At 34.4% G+C, this 17,882-nt stretch overlaps 2 protein-coding genes across 3 annotated transcripts in view; one reads left to right on the top strand and one right to left on the bottom strand.

The window, feature by feature from the left end:
* The first annotated feature begins 929 nt into the window (after positions 1-929).
* LOC123698644 (ADAM 17-like protease) lies at positions 930-9,522 on the top strand. Its single transcript, XM_045645380.1, has 17 exons — positions 930-1,085; positions 1,211-1,450; positions 1,640-1,761; positions 2,398-2,530; positions 2,687-2,958; positions 3,058-3,117; positions 3,622-3,756; positions 4,670-4,808; positions 5,667-5,902; positions 6,190-6,328; positions 6,411-6,480; positions 6,909-7,035; positions 7,427-7,538; positions 7,967-8,082; positions 8,182-8,337; positions 8,968-9,077; positions 9,412-9,522. The coding sequence occupies exons 1-17, from the start codon at positions 1,013-1,015 to the stop codon at positions 9,470-9,472; spliced, it is 2,301 nt and encodes a 766-aa protein (XP_045501336.1). The 5' UTR covers positions 930-1,012; the 3' UTR covers positions 9,473-9,522.
* Positions 9,523-12,114: 2,592 nt separating this feature from the next.
* LOC123698651 (dynein heavy chain, cytoplasmic) overlaps positions 12,115-17,882 on the bottom strand; it is a 39,402-nt gene continuing 33,634 nt past the window's right edge. For both annotated transcript variants that reach the window (XM_045645390.1, XM_045645389.1), the window contains 8 exons: positions 17,691-17,819; positions 17,392-17,500; positions 17,191-17,288; positions 16,798-16,926; positions 13,532-13,729; positions 13,178-13,288; positions 12,856-13,019; positions 12,115-12,521 (listed from right to left, as the gene is read on the bottom strand). In XM_045645390.1, coding sequence (XP_045501346.1) covers positions 12,353-12,521; positions 12,856-13,019; positions 13,178-13,288; positions 13,532-13,729; positions 16,798-16,926; positions 17,191-17,288; positions 17,392-17,500; positions 17,691-17,819 — 1,107 coding nt within the window. In that variant the 3' untranslated portion in view covers positions 12,115-12,352. The remainder of the gene's footprint in view (positions 12,522-12,855; positions 13,020-13,177; positions 13,289-13,531; positions 13,730-16,797; positions 16,927-17,190; positions 17,289-17,391; positions 17,501-17,690; positions 17,820-17,882) is intronic.

The raw sequence follows: 17,882 nt of genomic DNA, 5'->3' as shown, positions 1-17,882 counted from the left end.
AACCCTAGGGAAAATGGACTGAACGATCTTGATACTGCTTATTTTTTAGTTTGTTCTCAATATCATTAGTCACATTACATAAGTGGACAACACTGCACTTAATAATGAGATATCCACTTAATATTATGTAGGTACATACTTACATGTATAATATACATATTACTTTTACACAGGTAATACATATTATTATTTACACATACCTATATTTGTATGTTCATTATCATTATGCCATGTGAAAATATCGATGTTATATCGATAGAAAACTAGACTGCTTATAATTTTTTATAAAATAAAATAAAAGTAAAATAAAACTATGTTTATTTTCGTAAGTATTAACAGATACACACATTATAAAATTGACTTGGACAGCTTGGACTTGACGAATAGCCGTATTGGAAACTCCTCAAATCTCCATTGGAAATCAACAAACAATATTATAGTTACCTACATATAATATTTTTTAATTAAAAGTATCAAAGCGGGTAAGTCCAATTTACCAATTAAATCTTCTAAATTGAAAATTGTGATGTGTTTGACCCTTCTTCATCAAATATTTTTCTATACACATTATAAACAACACCTCTTGCTTGTGACCACAGCGGCTTTTTCGACATTTTCGAAGATTTTTTAGACAAAATCCTAAAAATTATTTATCAACTGCAAAAAAGACAAATAATTTGACAACCAATTTGATAGTTGTCAAATAAGTTGCCACATGAAAATCTTTTATTTCTGAAATATAAATATGCCATCAGATTCTGGTAGACCTATACGTTAAATAATTCGAATTTATTGGCCCTGTATATCAACAAAAGATATTATATATTATCTACCAATTCATAGACAATCCTTTAAATGGTATGGCAAGTGGCAACATAATATTTGAAAATTCAAAATGCTCTGTAATCTGTGCATTTGTGATTTGACATTTGAAGTGCTTTAAAAACAGTATAAAGATAATTTTATTATTAAAATTTTGTTTTAAAATTATTCCAGACGTAATAAAAATATTATGAATAAAATGATGTCCAGTATCCCTTTAAATGGCATTCTGTTTTTATTGGTCACAGTTCACAATGCTAATTGTGAGTATTACGTATTTTAAATATCATAAAATATCGTCAATTTTTAGTTGGTTAACTAACTGAAACCGTTCTCTTTAATCGATTTTAATTATTATATTATGTCGTTTCTGATTTACACTTTACAGGTTCAATTCACCATAATCTGAGATACTTTGAAACACTACACGCATCAAGTCTTGAACATCATGTTGTAAAGCGAGGAATAAAACAGTCTATGCACCCATTCAATACTATCAAAGAGCTAAAATTTCGTACTTTAGGAAAGGATTTCAAGTTAATCCTACATCCCCACAATAGTGTGTTGCATTCAAAATTCAAGGCTTATGCAGTAGACGGTGATGGAAATAAAACTATTGTTCATATTGGTAATATATTTTATTTGAATTTTTATTAAGAGAAATTCTTAATTATTTACTACATCTGAATATACGCTGCATATAATATCTTAACAATAAATAAATATCGAACTCTTCAGTTTTATAATTTAAGTATATGTATATAGATTATATTCAAATTGTATAAAAAAACAAAGACAGATAAAAGTATTTTTTCAGACCGTGAAAACTTTTACACTGGAAGAGTTTTTGGGGAGACATCATCTGATGTAAAAATTCATATTGATGATGGTGTTATTACAGGAATTATACATACACTTGGGGAAACATATCATATTGAGGTACAATAGAAATAATAATGTTTTTTTTTATACATTAAGTGGTTGAATGTTTTCAAATGCAGAGTATGAGGTCTAAATAAAAACGTTATTGAAATATTTTACATTTCAAGAAAAACTTGTAAGTTAGGTATTAGGATGGTGATGTTAGAACTTAGAAGTTAGAACATTGCTATGCTAGTCTTGCACCTCATCTCTCTTTTTGTTAAGATATAATTTTGTGTAATTTTAGTTAATGAGAAATGATAAGGTTTTTTATTTTTAAGATTATTACATAATTTTGAATAACAAATAGCAATGACTCAACCCTTCTTTTCAATAAATTTTTAGAAGCTTAGCTTTTTGCTTGAAAATAATAATAAAAAATGGTGAAGTATGTAGTTTACCTACCATATCTTTAAAAAATAACCAAATATATTTATTCGTCTACATACCTAGTTACATCAAATACATAGTTTGCAGTTTGTTATTGTTGAGATTTACATAATTATTTTGAACGGGAGAAACCGGAACCAAAAAATAAAACTGAAAAATTGGGAACATCCTCCTCTTTGAAGTAGATATAAAATAGACTTTTGCAATTGTTTTTAAAACGAATTTACATGGTGCTATTAATACTTTTTTTCTGTAAATATCCAGCCTTCTTGGCGTCACTTGCCGCATCTAGATGAGAAAAGTATGATCACATATCGCTCTTCCGATATTCGCTTTAGTTGGTCTGGTTCTGGCGGAGACAAGCCGCGTGTTTGTGGTTATGTGAAAGAAGGAAAAGGTTATCTCACATTTATATAATATATTATATTCTCGATGTTGAAATATTTGTTTGTGAATTTTTATACAGTTTCGGATCAAATATAAAAAAAATGAATTTTGTGTGTAAAAGTAAGAGTGTAAAGTAGCTTTAAAATTCATTATAATATGGTTGTAGAATTGGAAGATGATGATGAAGAAGAAGAAAATGAAGATTTGGAGACAATACAAGAGCAATCTGAAAAAGATAAATACTTGGATCATATATTCAACAAAGAAATCGACTCCAGTAGAGTACAAACTAATACTAAGAGTGGGAAGAGACTAAAACGGCAGAGTGACTATGAATATACTCCGACCAAAACCCGCTGCCCGTTACTTCTAGTCGCTGATTATAGATTCTTTCAGGAAATGGGTTCTAGTAACACCAAGACTACTATCAGCTATTTGGTAAGATTTCTGTGTAGCTATATATCATTTAATGCATTAAAAATGTATTTATCTTTGAATTTCAATTATTAAATTTATAGTTTTTATATATTTTTTCAGATAAGTCTTATAGATCGGGTACATAAAATATACAATGATACCGTTTGGCAAGATAGACAGGTAAGATGACTGTGATTTTTCCATATATCATCACAAGTAAATATTTTTCCATAATAATGCATCCCATTGCAGTTTTAAATTTAACTGTGTCGTAAATATTTGAAAAATTTGAAAATAATATAAAAAACTAGCGGTCCGCCCCGGCTTTGCCCGTGGTACATATGAAAAATAGATGTTGGCCGATTCTCAGACTTACCCGATATGCACAGAAAATTTCATGAGAATCGGTCAAGCCGTTTCAGAGGAGTATGCAGACTAACATTATGACACGAGAATTTTATATATAAGACAAGAATATTCGTCAGGCGGGATTCGAACCCACGTCCTCCTCTTCTGCGCTTTATTATTTTTATAAAATGCATGTTGTAAATAAAATGGTTCTTTAAATTTATTAAATTGCCATTGTTCTCTCATATAATAGAGATTCAGGGGTTGAAAATAAAAAAAATAATTCATAATATATTTTTGTGCGTATCGTTATTATTTATTAAATTTTCTTTACAGGATATGGATGGGTTCAAGGGTATGGGATTTGTGATCAAAAAGATTCTGGTTCATTCAGAGCCGACACGCGTACGCGGTGGCGAGGCGCATTACAATATGGTTCGAGAAAAGTGGGACGTGCGCAATTTGCTTGAGGTTCGATTTTAATCTTAAATTTATAGTTAATAACATATTTTGATACCTATGTGACAATTTTATCCCTAGTGACAAACTGTGTGTACAGTGTAGTTATATAATTTTTGTAAACTGTATTGTCATGTGCAATGCTGAATACATACTTCTAATTTACATCTTTCAAAATGAACACACATAAAAATGTATTCTTAAGAAACACACAATACAGTTTATTCTTAATATGCTAATGTATATGTCGTGGCCATATCGTAGATTTGCTCATTTCATGAAATGGTCAATTTAGTTTGGCCAGATCGTTAAATTGTCAACGTTTCACGATTTGGTCATCCATATTTGGCCAGATCGTCGATCTGGCCAAACGTGGATGGCCAGTTTACGAAATGCGACCATTTTTGTTTCTTTTTTAAAAAGCGATTCGCTTCTGGCACTCGCCGGCCGCTACCTCGGCACGCTCGCTTTGCTCGCTCGGCTCGTGCGTTGTTTATTAATATCTAACCTTACCTAACTGTTTTCTATTCAAAAAACCATTCGCTATTGGTATTCGCCGGAGCTACCGCGGCACTAACTTAAATGTCAATAAACAAGTTCTTAAAATATTCTGAATTTTTTAATGTTTTATGGACTCTCTAAGATATTTTATACGATCTGGCCAAATCGTGAAACGTTGACGATTTAACGATCTGATCAAACTATGTTGACCATTTCATGAAATGAGCAAATCTACGATATGGCCATGACATATAGAATTTATAATATAAAGGTACCCAGGTAAATAAAACACATTTAATTTTTACATATTTTTAACGCATTAAAACGCGCATAATCACGTCAATATACATAAACTTCTTTAATGGTAAAAAGTACACAAAAATAAAAAAATGCATTAATATTTATTACACATTAATATTTTCAGGTATTTAGCCGCGAATATTCTCACAAGGACTTTTGCTTGGCTCACTTGTTCACGGACCTAAAGTTTGAGGGTGGTATTCTGGGGCTGGCTTACGTCGGCTCGCCAAGAAGGAATTCTGTTGGAGGCATTTGTACACCAGGCATGATATTCTAATATTATTTTTTATACTATGCTGTAATTATAGCACTTTGTGTTTTTATTATATATTACATATTAATATATTGTATAATTTGAGATTAAACCTGGGCATAGTAATATTAATCATTGGAATTACTACGCCCCTGGATTGCCAATATTATTTTGCTTCTATTTGTTTATAATTTGTTTATTGTTTATAATTTGTTATTATTGAGTTAATTTTTATTGTTTTTTTTCTATTTTCAGCTCTTTATGGTGCAAAATGTGAGTGTCTTTTTTGTTGCTTTTATTTAATTTTTGATATGTATTTATGTTTACGTTATTTTGCTTTTTTATAATTTGTTACGCTATGTTGTAGCGCTTTTAAATTGAGTGATGAAGCGATTAGTGTTTATGGTGCAGTGCCTACTCTATTTTGATGTTATAGTATTCGTTTCATGTAAAAGAGATTGTCGTACAAGTACATGTTATTATGTGTGATAATTTTTTAAAGAATGAACTCATTTTTTCCCATTCGAGATTTCATAAATATTATAACGTTTCATAACATACTCCTATATCTGAATATTTATCATTTACATACAAAGAACTAAAGTAACTTCCAAGGAAATTTTCTAATGATCTAACCGTCAACGAAACATCCGCTAATAAACATCCACTAATGTTTGTATTATATGTATATTTATGACACAGAAAACCATACATTGACCTCAGTTCACTTATAGAAATGAATATCCACTAACAGATACCTACATAGAATACGGCTACACGCTGTACCTAGACCTCCGGTTTCAGTTAACACATAATCCAACTGTGAAATAAACATACATAAACACCTAACAGACATTCCCATACATAGAATACTTCAAGAACGGCTACACGCTATACCTGAACTCTGGTCTGAGCTCGTCCCGCAACCACTACGGGCAGCGCGTGATCACGCGCGAGGCGGACCTGGTGACCGCGCACGAGTTCGGCCACAACTGGGGCTCCGAGCACGACCCCGACGTGGCCGAGTGCTCGCCCGCTGCCAGCCACGGGGGGTCCTACCTCATGTACACGTACAGTGTCAGCGGATACGATCTTAATAATAAGGTTAGTGGAAAGAGGAGGATTTATAGGATGTATAGGAACTAATCCAGACGCTGTGAAACTGCGTAATAAGCAAAACGCTTGATTTGTAAAAAGTTGCAATTCTGACAATATGGCTTACATACGTGATAACTTTTTTTGAAGTCGATAAAAAAATAATAAAAATAAGTCAAAAAAAGATCGGGTCGCATTGAAGATTTTTAAGTATACTTAGTTATAATTTCATACATACAATATATTTCAATTGTATGTATCAACATTAAAATATAATATGAATATTATTTTTACAGAGATTTTCTCCATGCAGTTTGCGGTCGATTCGAAAAGTGTTGCAAGCTAAATCTGGCCGATGCTTTTCGGAACCAGAAGAGAGCTTCTGTGGGAATTTACGTGTCGAAGGCGGGGAAGAGTGTGATGCGGGATTATTAGGTAATATGCATTAATTTGCATAGCTATATTGTGATTTTTCTTGTAAATTAAAATTAAAGCTTATTTGAAATGTTTGTTTTAGGTACCGAAGACAACGATATGTGCTGCGACAAGAATTGCAAACTAAGAAAAAATCAGGGCGCACTTTGTAGGTAGGTTATGATGTGATATTTTCTTTAACATTTATACTAGTTTTGGATAAAGTGCACTGTTAATTTTCTTTATCCATAGTTTTGGATAAAGAAAATTAACAGTAATACCGCGCTCTAATAGGTGTGATGCCTTTTTCCTAGGCCGAGCCACATCCGCATAAACCGTACTGATTCGCAACAACTGTGTGCTGAACGTATACATGCTAAACGTATCTAACGCATTTTTTTCTGTATTTGTTTTAGGGGTAGGATCTATATCTATTTCTGTTATAGGGGTGGGGTCGGGTGCTATTATTGATGATGAATAAAGTAACAGCGCATAGATAGATAAACATTTTATTTACATAACACTACGTTACAATAATAAACAAAATAAAGGAACAGACATCAAAAACTTGACAAAAATAGCTTGTTTATGTTGTGTACAGCGACAAGAACTCGCCGTGCTGTGCGGGCTGCGTGTTCGCGCCGCCCGGCGTGGTGTGTCGCGAGGCAGCGCACTCCGCGTGCGAGGGCGAGGCCACCTGCAACGGAGCCTCCGCTGACTGCCCCAAGGTCATTTATCCGACCAATTATTTACATTTTTGAAGTTAAACTTCTTTAGCCGCGTTGAGAATAAAATTTCAAAATCGCGTCATGGTAATTCCATCACGTCATGGAGTAAGGGCGATTTTGGTACATCAATGAATCTCGCCAGAAGTTTGACTTCTGATACGTGTGCTCGGCACACACGCTTTTTTGTGAGACAATTATTTTAAGCCTTTTAAGCGTTGTATATTTGATGGCTTTTCAATTTATGATTTATTTACGGGAATATTAACAGGTAAGATTAGTATGGCATCGGGGTAATTCGGTCAGAAAGAAAAAACAAACACTCACAATCAATTAATTTACTATATTTATTTCAAAGTATTCCATATAATTTAATGAAATAAAATGAATTTAGGCGCCGGCGATAGCGGACGAGCACGAGTGCGCAGAGCGCGGGCGGTGCCGCAACGGGTCGTGCGTGCCGTACTGCGAGACGCAGGGCATGCACAGCTGCATGTGCGATATTGGTAACTAATAACTATACTCATACTCATGTTATTTTTTAAGCTATTGCATAGCTTCTATCGCGGGCCTTGAGCGCGGGGACCGAATCGAGAAATTCCGTAACGAAAAAACCTCACGCTCCCCACTCCGACAGGCACAGAGGTGTGGCTTGAAGGCATAGCAAACGTGTGGCACACGTTTTTTATTTACAGGCTAACACTAAGTCATGACACCTCATTTAAATTTATAATTCATACTTTGCTGTAAAAATTTAAGTCATTTTTAGAGTATTACTAAATAATGTTCTATACAAAGTAAAATTTAATCAAAAATAACACATTAATTATTTTTAAGTTCCTATTCTAACACTACAAAATATTCTTCCTTCAGAAAAACATACACATTGTTTATTGTATTATTTGTAAAAAAAATAATGGTTTGTGTTTTATAGTTGCGGATGCATGTAAACGTTGTTGTCGCAAGAGTTTGAACAAGACGTGTTTCCCGGTGGCTCATAATGATATACTCCCAGACGGCACTCCCTGCATACAAGGCTTTTGCAATAAGGTTTGTCTTTGTCACCATGCTAATTCGAACTTTATGAGTATAAATATATGGCCTATATTTGGAATTCGGAGTAATTTTGTAATAACAATTTATTTGCAGGGAGTTTGCGAGAAAACTATACAAGATGTAGTGGAACGGTTTTGGGATATAATAGAAGATATAAACATTAACAATGTGCTGGGTTTCCTGCGAGACAATATTGTTGGCGTGGTCGTGCTTGTCACCGCCTTTATCTGGATTCCTGCTAGTTGTGTGGTACGTTGTAAAAATATTCGGTATTGCAAAGTAGGTAAATTATTGTACTTTTTTTTATATAATATTTTGTGTATTACGAGTATGTATGTAACTTTCGACTAAATTTTCAATTACGTATATTGCACAAACCTCTTTCAATTATCTTTAAATAATCTAAAATTGCTTCATATATCGACAATTCTGCATAAATAAAGCGTATACTTCTTATATTATGATAGTAAATTAAATTTTGTATAATATAGGAGTTATTTTTTTCCAACGGATTCGATATCTGCTGATAAAAGCCAGAGCTTTTCAAAAATCAGCTGAATTTTCAAAATTTAATAGCGCCGTTTTAGTTTTCCATAAAATCGGCGCCCTGACTCCTTTCAACGATTTTCGATCCTCCTCACACTTTCGGATTTAGCGAACCACGCTCTATTGAAAAAAAGAGTGTGTGTACTTATGTATACGCGTTTGAAGTTATACTTCTTTGGCGTATGGAAAAACATAGTTATCAATTGTCATGTTAAATTTAGGTGTCGGTGTGCGCGCGCAACGTAAAAATTCACTCTCATCATTTTTCTCCATCGCGCCAAAAGAAGTATAAGTTCAAAAATTCGCCCTCTATAATATTATAATTGTTAACAGATAAGTTACGTGGACCGTCGCCGGCAGCGATTGCAGCAGAAGTGGCAGGCGTGGGAGCGACAACACGACCTCGTGCACCCGTCCTCGCCGCGCAAGATTATACACACCAGGTTATAACAGTTATTAATAATTGTTATTACGAACAATATAGAGTATGATATTGCGTATAAAATTCGTTTGTATTTACTTGGAATTGCAGAAGATATGTAATATCACTGGTTATTGTTTTTTTAACATGATGCAATAAATAATTACATAACTTCTTACCTGCTCGGAACTAGTCAGGATACACGTGTTAAATATTTTATTTGAATTCAATTACGTAAAAGTACGTTTTCTATGAAATTAAACTTCATTGTATCAAATTGTTACGGTAGTGATTCCAAGTACCAAGAATGCTTATTTTAGATTTGCAATGTTGTTTATACTCATTTATTTTTTCAGATTACCAAAGCAAAAACCACCCGGCATGAAAACTGTTATTCAAGGCACAAGTCAGCTGTAGTAGTTAGTGTCATTAGTAGATTATAAGAAATACATTTATTTAATAAAAAATTATCGTGTTTTTCTTTATCCATTTTCCCTATATTTAAGTGTTATTGAATCCATAGAGAAATTGATACTTGGAAAGTTAACTTTTGAACTTAGTCATGACTCCTGTTAATACGGTCGAGAATATAAATATTATATTATACTATACATTTTTGAATGTTCAAATTAATGTTTTAGTTATAGTTAAGGTTAAAATGTCAAATTTAACACTAACGGTAACGGAGACTTAACTGTATTTTAACGGTAACAATAGCCTTTTACCCGATGAAATACGAGTAGTTATAGTGGTTAAAATTGTAACGTACTCTATAAAATTGGCAAAAGGCGCAACTCATATTTACCCTAACCGTAACTTTAACAAGTTTATTGCAAACAAACAACCAAACAGTTCCTCAATAATTTATTATGCTTAGATTAAGGATTGGTCTCCGCGCGCGCTACGACTAGATACCGCCGGCGTACTCGAAAAATGCGGCAACTAAAAGTACGCCGAAATCGGCGTACCCGAGCCAGTCGTGTCACAAGCATTGTGTGGAGAGGGCGTACCGATAGTTTCTAAAGATTTTGGACAAAACCTGAAGTAAAATACCTGTTTGTGCCATAAAACTGTTTAAAAAAATACAACAAATAATAAGAAAGACACTGGGATCACGTACCATCAGGAATAATCGTATTATTCAATATTTCACCTGTACTTTGAAAATGTTGTTTACGAAAATTAAAACGCCATTTAGTGTTGCCGTACTGCATATCCCAAAAACACACTTTTTATTTGAACTTATTTTATTCATAATGTTTTTTTTCAATACTATTACTAACGCATATTATAAAAAAAAAAATGATAATAACAATAATTTATTTCTGTTTAACCTTGTTTAACTGACTCATATATATGTTATTTTTTTTATTACCGCTTTTTTACTTTTAAAAAACCTTTGTGATAGTATAGTGGCATCGCAAGTGGATTTGAGTCACATGTTCATGGGTTCGATTCCCGGCAAGGCCAAAATGAAATAAAAATATTTTTCAAACTTCTTTCCAAGATAGCCCATTTCCCATTTATGGGGTAAAATTTATGTAGCTGGCAGTACAATTCTTCACACACACTAGCGTCCTTACAAATTGCCTTACACACACTACAGAACTGAGTTGCCGCACTCACGGAGCTATTGTTTTTAGGTGGAGCGGTATCTAGTCGTAGCGCACGCGCGGAGACCAATCCTTAATCTAAGTTATTATGGTTAAATATTAATTCCGAATATCATAATCATGAAAACGTTTGGATATTTTTTCATAACCCCGTTTTTTTTAAATTCCGATGTTTTGTTTGCCATATAATCGCAATCCGAATTTCATTTGCCCATTTCTTCATTTATTTGACGTTTTACAATCTAGACGAATGAGATGAATGATTTCCAGACACACGTAATCATCATCATCAGCCCATATACGTTCCCACTGCTGGGACAAGGGCCTCCTATGAGGGTACAGGCCATAATCCACCGCGCTGGCCAAGTGCGTGTTGGCGGATGACACATGTCGTCGAACTTTTTAATTCTTCGACATGTCGGTTTCCTCACGATGTTTTCCTTCACCGTTCGAGTAGTGGTGATGTTACAACATGCGCAGATAAATTGAAAAATCAATTTATTTCCTACGCGCTCGCCTGGTCTCGAACCACGGACTTATCGATTCGAAGTCTAAGGTCTCACCACTGAGCCACCACTGCTCTACACTGTAATCTAAGTACGTAATCTAAGTGCTCAAAACCCAGATGACTGTTTATCCTGCACGAAAGCCAATTTTTTGAATTACAGTTAATTAACATATAGACTCAATATCCAATTTTTTTAAATTCAAATAAACAATATCCAGAAAAACTAAATCCTACCAGAGGATCGTAGTTCTAACCTAACCTACTGAATCGAATTAGACCTTTCTGTAATAGGCAAGTAAAATTACAGCGAATCGGTTTTAGCACTCTCCGGCCGCTGCCGCGGCACGTTCGCTCGGCTCGTGCGTTGTTTGTCAAACTCAAACCTAACTGTGAACCTAACCTACTGAATTGAATTTGAATTAGATTTGCAGATCGTATAATTACTATAATACAATTAATGGAGCAACAAATTTACAGCTGTCCAGAATTAGACCAATGCCGAATGATTTGATATTAAATTTTGCATTTGCAAGCCATGGTTTGATGACCAATTGAAAAATAACTGATATTTCTGCTGATACATTGGAATATATGTGCATGTATTTTGCCTGTGTCATAAATGTGTATCTTTATGTTAATGTATGAAAAAGCGTTATTTTCAAATTTCGTCATAGACCGAAAATTCAGGATATTTGTAAAACTATATAGGAACGATAAGTTTAAACCAAGGATTGAAAAAGACATCATCTAATCAGATAGAGTGTGTAATAGATTAATTATTATAAAAATGAAAATGAAACAAAGTATTTATTACGGATTATTTATTATGTTTCATAGCATATTACACGTTCAAATAAATAAACTCTAATTAAATGGAGTAAATAGTAAGCAATAAATACAATAATAATTAATATTAACGTACGGAATACGCAATACTGTTCAAATAAAAACAGACAGGATAACAATATTATAATAATAACAAAATTAAGCTGCGTTTTGGGCTCTTGAATAAACAACAAATGGACTTCGCCTTTTACGCATATGGATGTTAACTAACAACCAATACGATTTCATAATAATGTGTACAAACACATCAAAATGAATGAACATTACGAGTTACTTTAACTTGTCAACATTTTTTGTGCGCAAGAATCCTTAGTCCATGTTGGTAGATATTTAGTTCAATGCAGTAGACGTAAGTAGTGCGACACCACGTTCGTAGAATGCGTGCGGTTCTTGTCCGGGCGCGATGTTGAGGCGCACCGTGAACAATAGTTCCGAACGAGCGCTGTTCAAATACACCGGCAGAGTTAGAGTCTGCCCACCGCTTGCTGGTTCCGCTCCACTGTAAAAGAACAATTATAAAATTAATAACAGAATATTTATTTGACAAATGTTTGCTAACTTTGTGTCCGCCGTCTGTGCTTAGATATATAAAATTACGCAACAGATTTTGATGTTTTTTTTAATAGAGGAAGCTTTTAGTATTAAATTTATAAGGTTTTAGATAAACGAGCGGGAAGCTAACAATGTATTTGGAGTTAGAAAGAAATAAAATAAAATTTGTCTCAACGACAAAGTTGCCATTTATATTCACATACATACATATATATTCTATAGACCAGTATACAAAGTTATTTACAATTGTGTGGAATAAATGAAAAGTAGTAGCTCGTTACCGTATCCAAGTGAGCACGGTGAGCGGCAGGTCGACCATGATGGTGTTGGTGAGCAGCAGGCGGTTGCCCTTGACAGTGGCGCCCTGCAGCTTGAGCCCGGTCACGCTGAACGACCACTCCGTCTGCGCGTTCTCGCTCTCCACGCCCGGGTCCGGGATTGTCACCTACGAAAAAAAAAATAACAAATAAAATCATTTATTGATAAAGTAAATATTTTATATTCTCAATAAAATAGCCCAAAACGATTACTTACTCGTACTAAACTTCAATAAAGGGTTAAAATTGTTAGTACTTAAAAAAAAATCTTCGAAGTATAATTTACCTGTAGGTTGAGCTCTTCAAGTGACCAGGAGTTAGCTTGCGCAACGCATTGGCGAGTTGCTGTGATGTACGCTTCAGGGTTTAGCAGACCGCCCAGCCAGACGGGAATACTCTAAAATTAGGAAAATAAAATAAATTAAAAAATTAAGTACAAAAAATACATAATGTCGGATTATTTTTGTGACTTCGCATTATTTTATTGAAAAGCTGCTGCAATGACGTCTGATGTTGTCGACAGCTACGTTTTTCTAGAAATAGAACATATAACATGGGTTAAACAGTCATTTAGCGCGTTGCTACGCTGCGCTTCACCACATTCTTGAAAATTGAAACGCTTCTGGGAAAGCTGCAGCACCTGCAGCCGCTTGGCGCCCCGCTCGGCCACGGTCTGCGACACGGTGGCGAGCTGCAGCACGCGGCGCGCGAAGTCGTCCACCCACTGCTGCACGGTGCAGCCGCGCGCCACGGCGTAGCGGCGCCAGCTCGCCGGCAGCATGCCGCGCACCAGCGAGCCCACCATCGCGCGCGTCTCGTTCGTCTGCTTCATCTCGCCCTGCAGTAGTCACGTGCATTACTATCGATATACTATCGTGGCTTAACAAACTGTCCACGACCCGCTCATCGTATGGGCGCACCCAAATCCACGCGACAATTTATAAATTAGATTGCGTGATAGAGGGATTGCGAAAATAGAAAAACAAAACACATTTTTAATTAAGTTATCTGAAAACCATTATATTCTGCAAAAAATAAAACTGTCGATTATAGTTGGCACGGCGAAACATGATCCCTATGACATTGACAGTTATTCCCAAGACACAACCTTGTAATGGCGTCACCATTAAATTAAAAACGTATTAAAAGTGAAAAAGTTGCATTTAATAAATTTTACGTAGATTTATGCCATTACGATGATAATCCGTTGAAATTATAACAATTCTTAACATTTAAGAGAAATTATTTCAATCTGACTTTACATTTACGTCCTGCAAAACTTACATCGTTTTATTTATCGAATAGTGCAGCAAGTTTCGATAAAAAATGTCGATATTGAAATGGGTAAAACTGTACATTATGGGGCGTGGAGTTGAGAGTCGTAATTTTTTCTGTGGTTAGCAATTGTCCTATGGAACCTAAATCTGAAATTTCACACTGAGGAAACTTTTAGTTTTTGAGTTACGAATTTTTGAATTTTTGTTACGCATATTTATTATTTTGTCAGTGTCAAATTTGGCGATTCACTTATAATTCGAGACGCTCCACTCGATTGTTTAAAAAAAGTCTAACATAACCTAACCTAACTTGTTTCGAGTTTGGGCGTTTTTTTTTTTCGTAAAAATTTAAACAAAATAAATTAGTCTACTTATGCCCGGTTCCTATATTTGAAAAACGATCCGTTTTAGTTACGAATAGTAGTATAATTAACCAAGCGTAAGCGAAAATCGTTCCTATAAAAACGTCTCGTCAAGCAACTTACCGACGGCTTCCTACTAACGGATGGGAGGGTTACTATTAACGAACGGTAAGCATATTGTATGGAGAAGACAGTTTATCGCGTTCCTATAAATTTGTAACGTCATTATGCTGTCAAAGTTACTATTCGTATAGCATTTTGTTTACCCGTCGATTTCGGGCGGTTAAATTCTTACTATTTCATTGTTTCCGCTTCAATATCGAAATGTGGAGTTCAGATAGTGATAGAGAAGTGTTTAATATTATATCGAATTTCGGAAGAAGATAGTGGGCGTGAAAGAGTATATATTATAGAGAAGGAGTGGATTTTTTTGCGACCCTGGATTCTCACGAATTTCAATTGAGATTTCGACTTGATAAAGAATCTGTTGAACAATTACTTCTTGAAATTTATCCAGACGTACGAATAAAAGGAGCCAGGTTAGTTTAATGGAGGCATTAATATTATACCAAACACGTCTAACCTTATTACATACCTAATTTATGTTGTCATTTCAGGAATCATGGGGTATCTCCAATATATGTAACTACATAATATATGCTAAAGAACTGTCCTGTGATTCTTACGCGACAACCCTCCATTGATTATCATCTTCTATATTATATTCCTTAACGCTGTAATAGGCTCTCTGAACTAAATACATTTTTTACATAAGATTTACGTTTAGCACTAACAAATTCTTTTTCTACCGTATGTCTAGATATATTGCTTAATAATATACAAAAATTAATTAGTTATTGTGTGTTCAGTATTTCAATTATTTCTTCATAATATTTGTCCATCATCCTTATTATGTTTGAATTTTTTGGCTGAAAATAAAGTTTTCCTGGTATTTGACCACTTTTTGCATTAAATGTGTTGGTCAACGAAGTCCAACATTCATCCTTTAATTTATTAGTAGAAGCATTAGTCTCCTTACTGGTTATAATTGATCAACCTCGTCTTTACTCATAGCCTTCTTCGATTTCTGTAACAGAAATACCTGTTTGACTTAAGAGTGTCCGAAGCAAAAAGTAAGCGGCAGACGATTTTAAAGAAGAAATATAAAGGCGTACTTACCGGCGTAATATCCATTTTTAATAAATATATAAACAGTCGTCGTTGTATTGTTATTCTTTAATTATAAAACTTGACAATGAATCAACAATGAATGACAATAATTTGACAACTGACAAGCAATGCACGCGTGCGCGAGAAAAACGTTCCGTTTTTGCTTTCTGTGTAACGCATTAGGTTGTTTAGAAGGAAAATTATCACGCAGATGTCTACAAATATATAGTTCTTTAGTATTAGTTCTTTATTAATAAGAAACTTTATTCTTAAAGTTTATAATTCGGCTGTATATTTAACTTATTTTGTCCTGAATTTTGTGTAATTTTAATTTCAATTTGGCTTATAACGAAACGCACATCTGTGAGTGAAGAGGGCTCGGTATTTTTATGACCAACGGATGTCCGTCAATAGCACGTCAAGAAATAAAATTGTGGAACGGTATTAACGACTCGTAGTTAGTTCTAGAAAAACGGATAGTAGCTTTGATACTATGACGATCCGTTGAATATAGGAACCGGGCATTAATAGTTAGAAATGTTGTACTTGAAATGAATCACGCTACACAGGTACTGTGTGTCAGGTTGACATTATCAAAACAATAAATATGCGTAACAAAAACAAGATGGAGTAACTTTCTATAGTAATTTTCCGATTTCCAAAAATTCGTTACTCAAAAACTAAAAGTTTCCTAAGTGTGAAATTTTAAATTTAGGTTCCATAGAACAATAGCTAACCATAAAAAAATTTACGACTCTCAACTCGACGCCCTGTAATGTACAGTTTAGCCTTGAAATGAGTGTATATTTTTAAAACCGTCAAATCAAACCAAATAGTGATACTATACCTGAAAAATGTCCATTTACCATAACATTATACCTATGCTAAAAATAATCTATGCTAAAAAACTTAAATTAATACAACAACATCATAGTAGAAAATTTAAGTTAAAAATGCAGTTTATAATATCCACTAACACGAACTGTCATAGGAATCAAGGTTCGCCGTGCCGACTTTAGTGGAAAACAATTAAAACATTATCGATATTTCAATTTTAACCTATAATATAGATAAAAAGAACTCATGTTCCAACGTACCTGACAGATAGCGATGACGTTTCTCAAGTCATGCAGTACTTGCTGCAACAGAGCAGCGCCGGCCGCCACCTCGCGCTCGAAGAAACGGTACAGCGGGTCCTTGATGTTCTCCACTGTACGACGGAGCGTCTGTTGGATTGGAAAGGGATGAGTGGTGACACATTTATTATTTAACTACGGATTTTGGAAAAAATTGTACGCTTACATGAAGTGACAATATTTTCTTATTTGTTTCTATCCCTCTAGTAAAAAAGGATCAGAAGTATTTATAAGAAGTTTCGATTAAAATTTGCTTTAATACCTTAGTGTGACCTTAGTAAATAGTAATCTAAGTAATTGTAAACTGTACAAGTTTAGGATACATTAAATTCACTTCACTTTAAAATAACTTACAGGCAGTTCTTGCGGCAACACTTGCAACCAGTTGGTGGCCGTCTGGTGAAGCGATTTCATCCAGGCTGGTCGTCCATCGCCCTCTACCACAATCGAATCTAAAAAAATAAGAGGTTAAAAAAAGAAGAAACATGTACCGACTGTTGAAACATATTTGTTTGCGAAAAAAACAATCCATCAACATGTTTTTATTTAACTTACGTGGATCATCTTGATTTGCTGCATTGTATGCCAGCTCCTCTTCATCTTCAAGTTGCTGCATTTTCAGCAGTTTCGACACGAGGTCACTGCCTTGTGTTGTCAGTAGCACCTGTTTTATTAATACATATTTGGTTAGTAACACCATTTTTTAATGACTTTGGTATTTTACAACATTATAAAGTTATTGCGGACTACGTAAAGTTAATACACCATGAAGAAATTTAAGCAGCACTTATAACATTTGTAATGTGATAAATTTGTATATTGATATAATGTTGGTGAAAACAAATTTATTTTACCTTTTCAGCGTTATTAGGCAATCCAAGCCACGAGGGTGTTTGTCGGTCAGAGAGCTCTTCAATCCACTTGAAGAATTGGTCGCGTCGGTTGCCATCCGGCATTGTAATGTGCCGCTGGTTGCCGGTTGCCTGTATCACATTTTATTGTCTTAGTATTTATTCTATTATAGGAGAAATTACCATAAATTCTTT

The sequence above is a fragment of the Colias croceus genome, chromosome 16 (genome assembly GCF_905220415.1).
Source record: "Colias croceus chromosome 16, ilColCroc2.1".
Lineage (NCBI taxonomy): Eukaryota > Metazoa > Arthropoda > Insecta > Lepidoptera > Pieridae > Colias > Colias croceus.
Note: the sequence above shows the minus strand (reverse complement) of the source record. Positions and strands in the feature narration are given on the sequence as shown.

Excerpts from the sequence above, each read along its gene's own strand:
- LOC123698644 (XM_045645380.1), top strand. The coding sequence starts at position 1,013 with ATGAATAAAATGATGTCCAGTATCCCTTTAAATGGCATTCTGTTTTTA. Across the intron at positions 1,451-1,639 it reads TAAAACTATTGTTCATATTG|ACCGTGAAAACTTTTACACT; the intron begins GTAATATATTTT and ends GTATTTTTTCAG. Across the intron at positions 3,757-4,669 it reads ACGTGCGCAATTTGCTTGAG|GTATTTAGCCGCGAATATTC; the intron begins GTTCGATTTTAA and ends TAATATTTTCAG.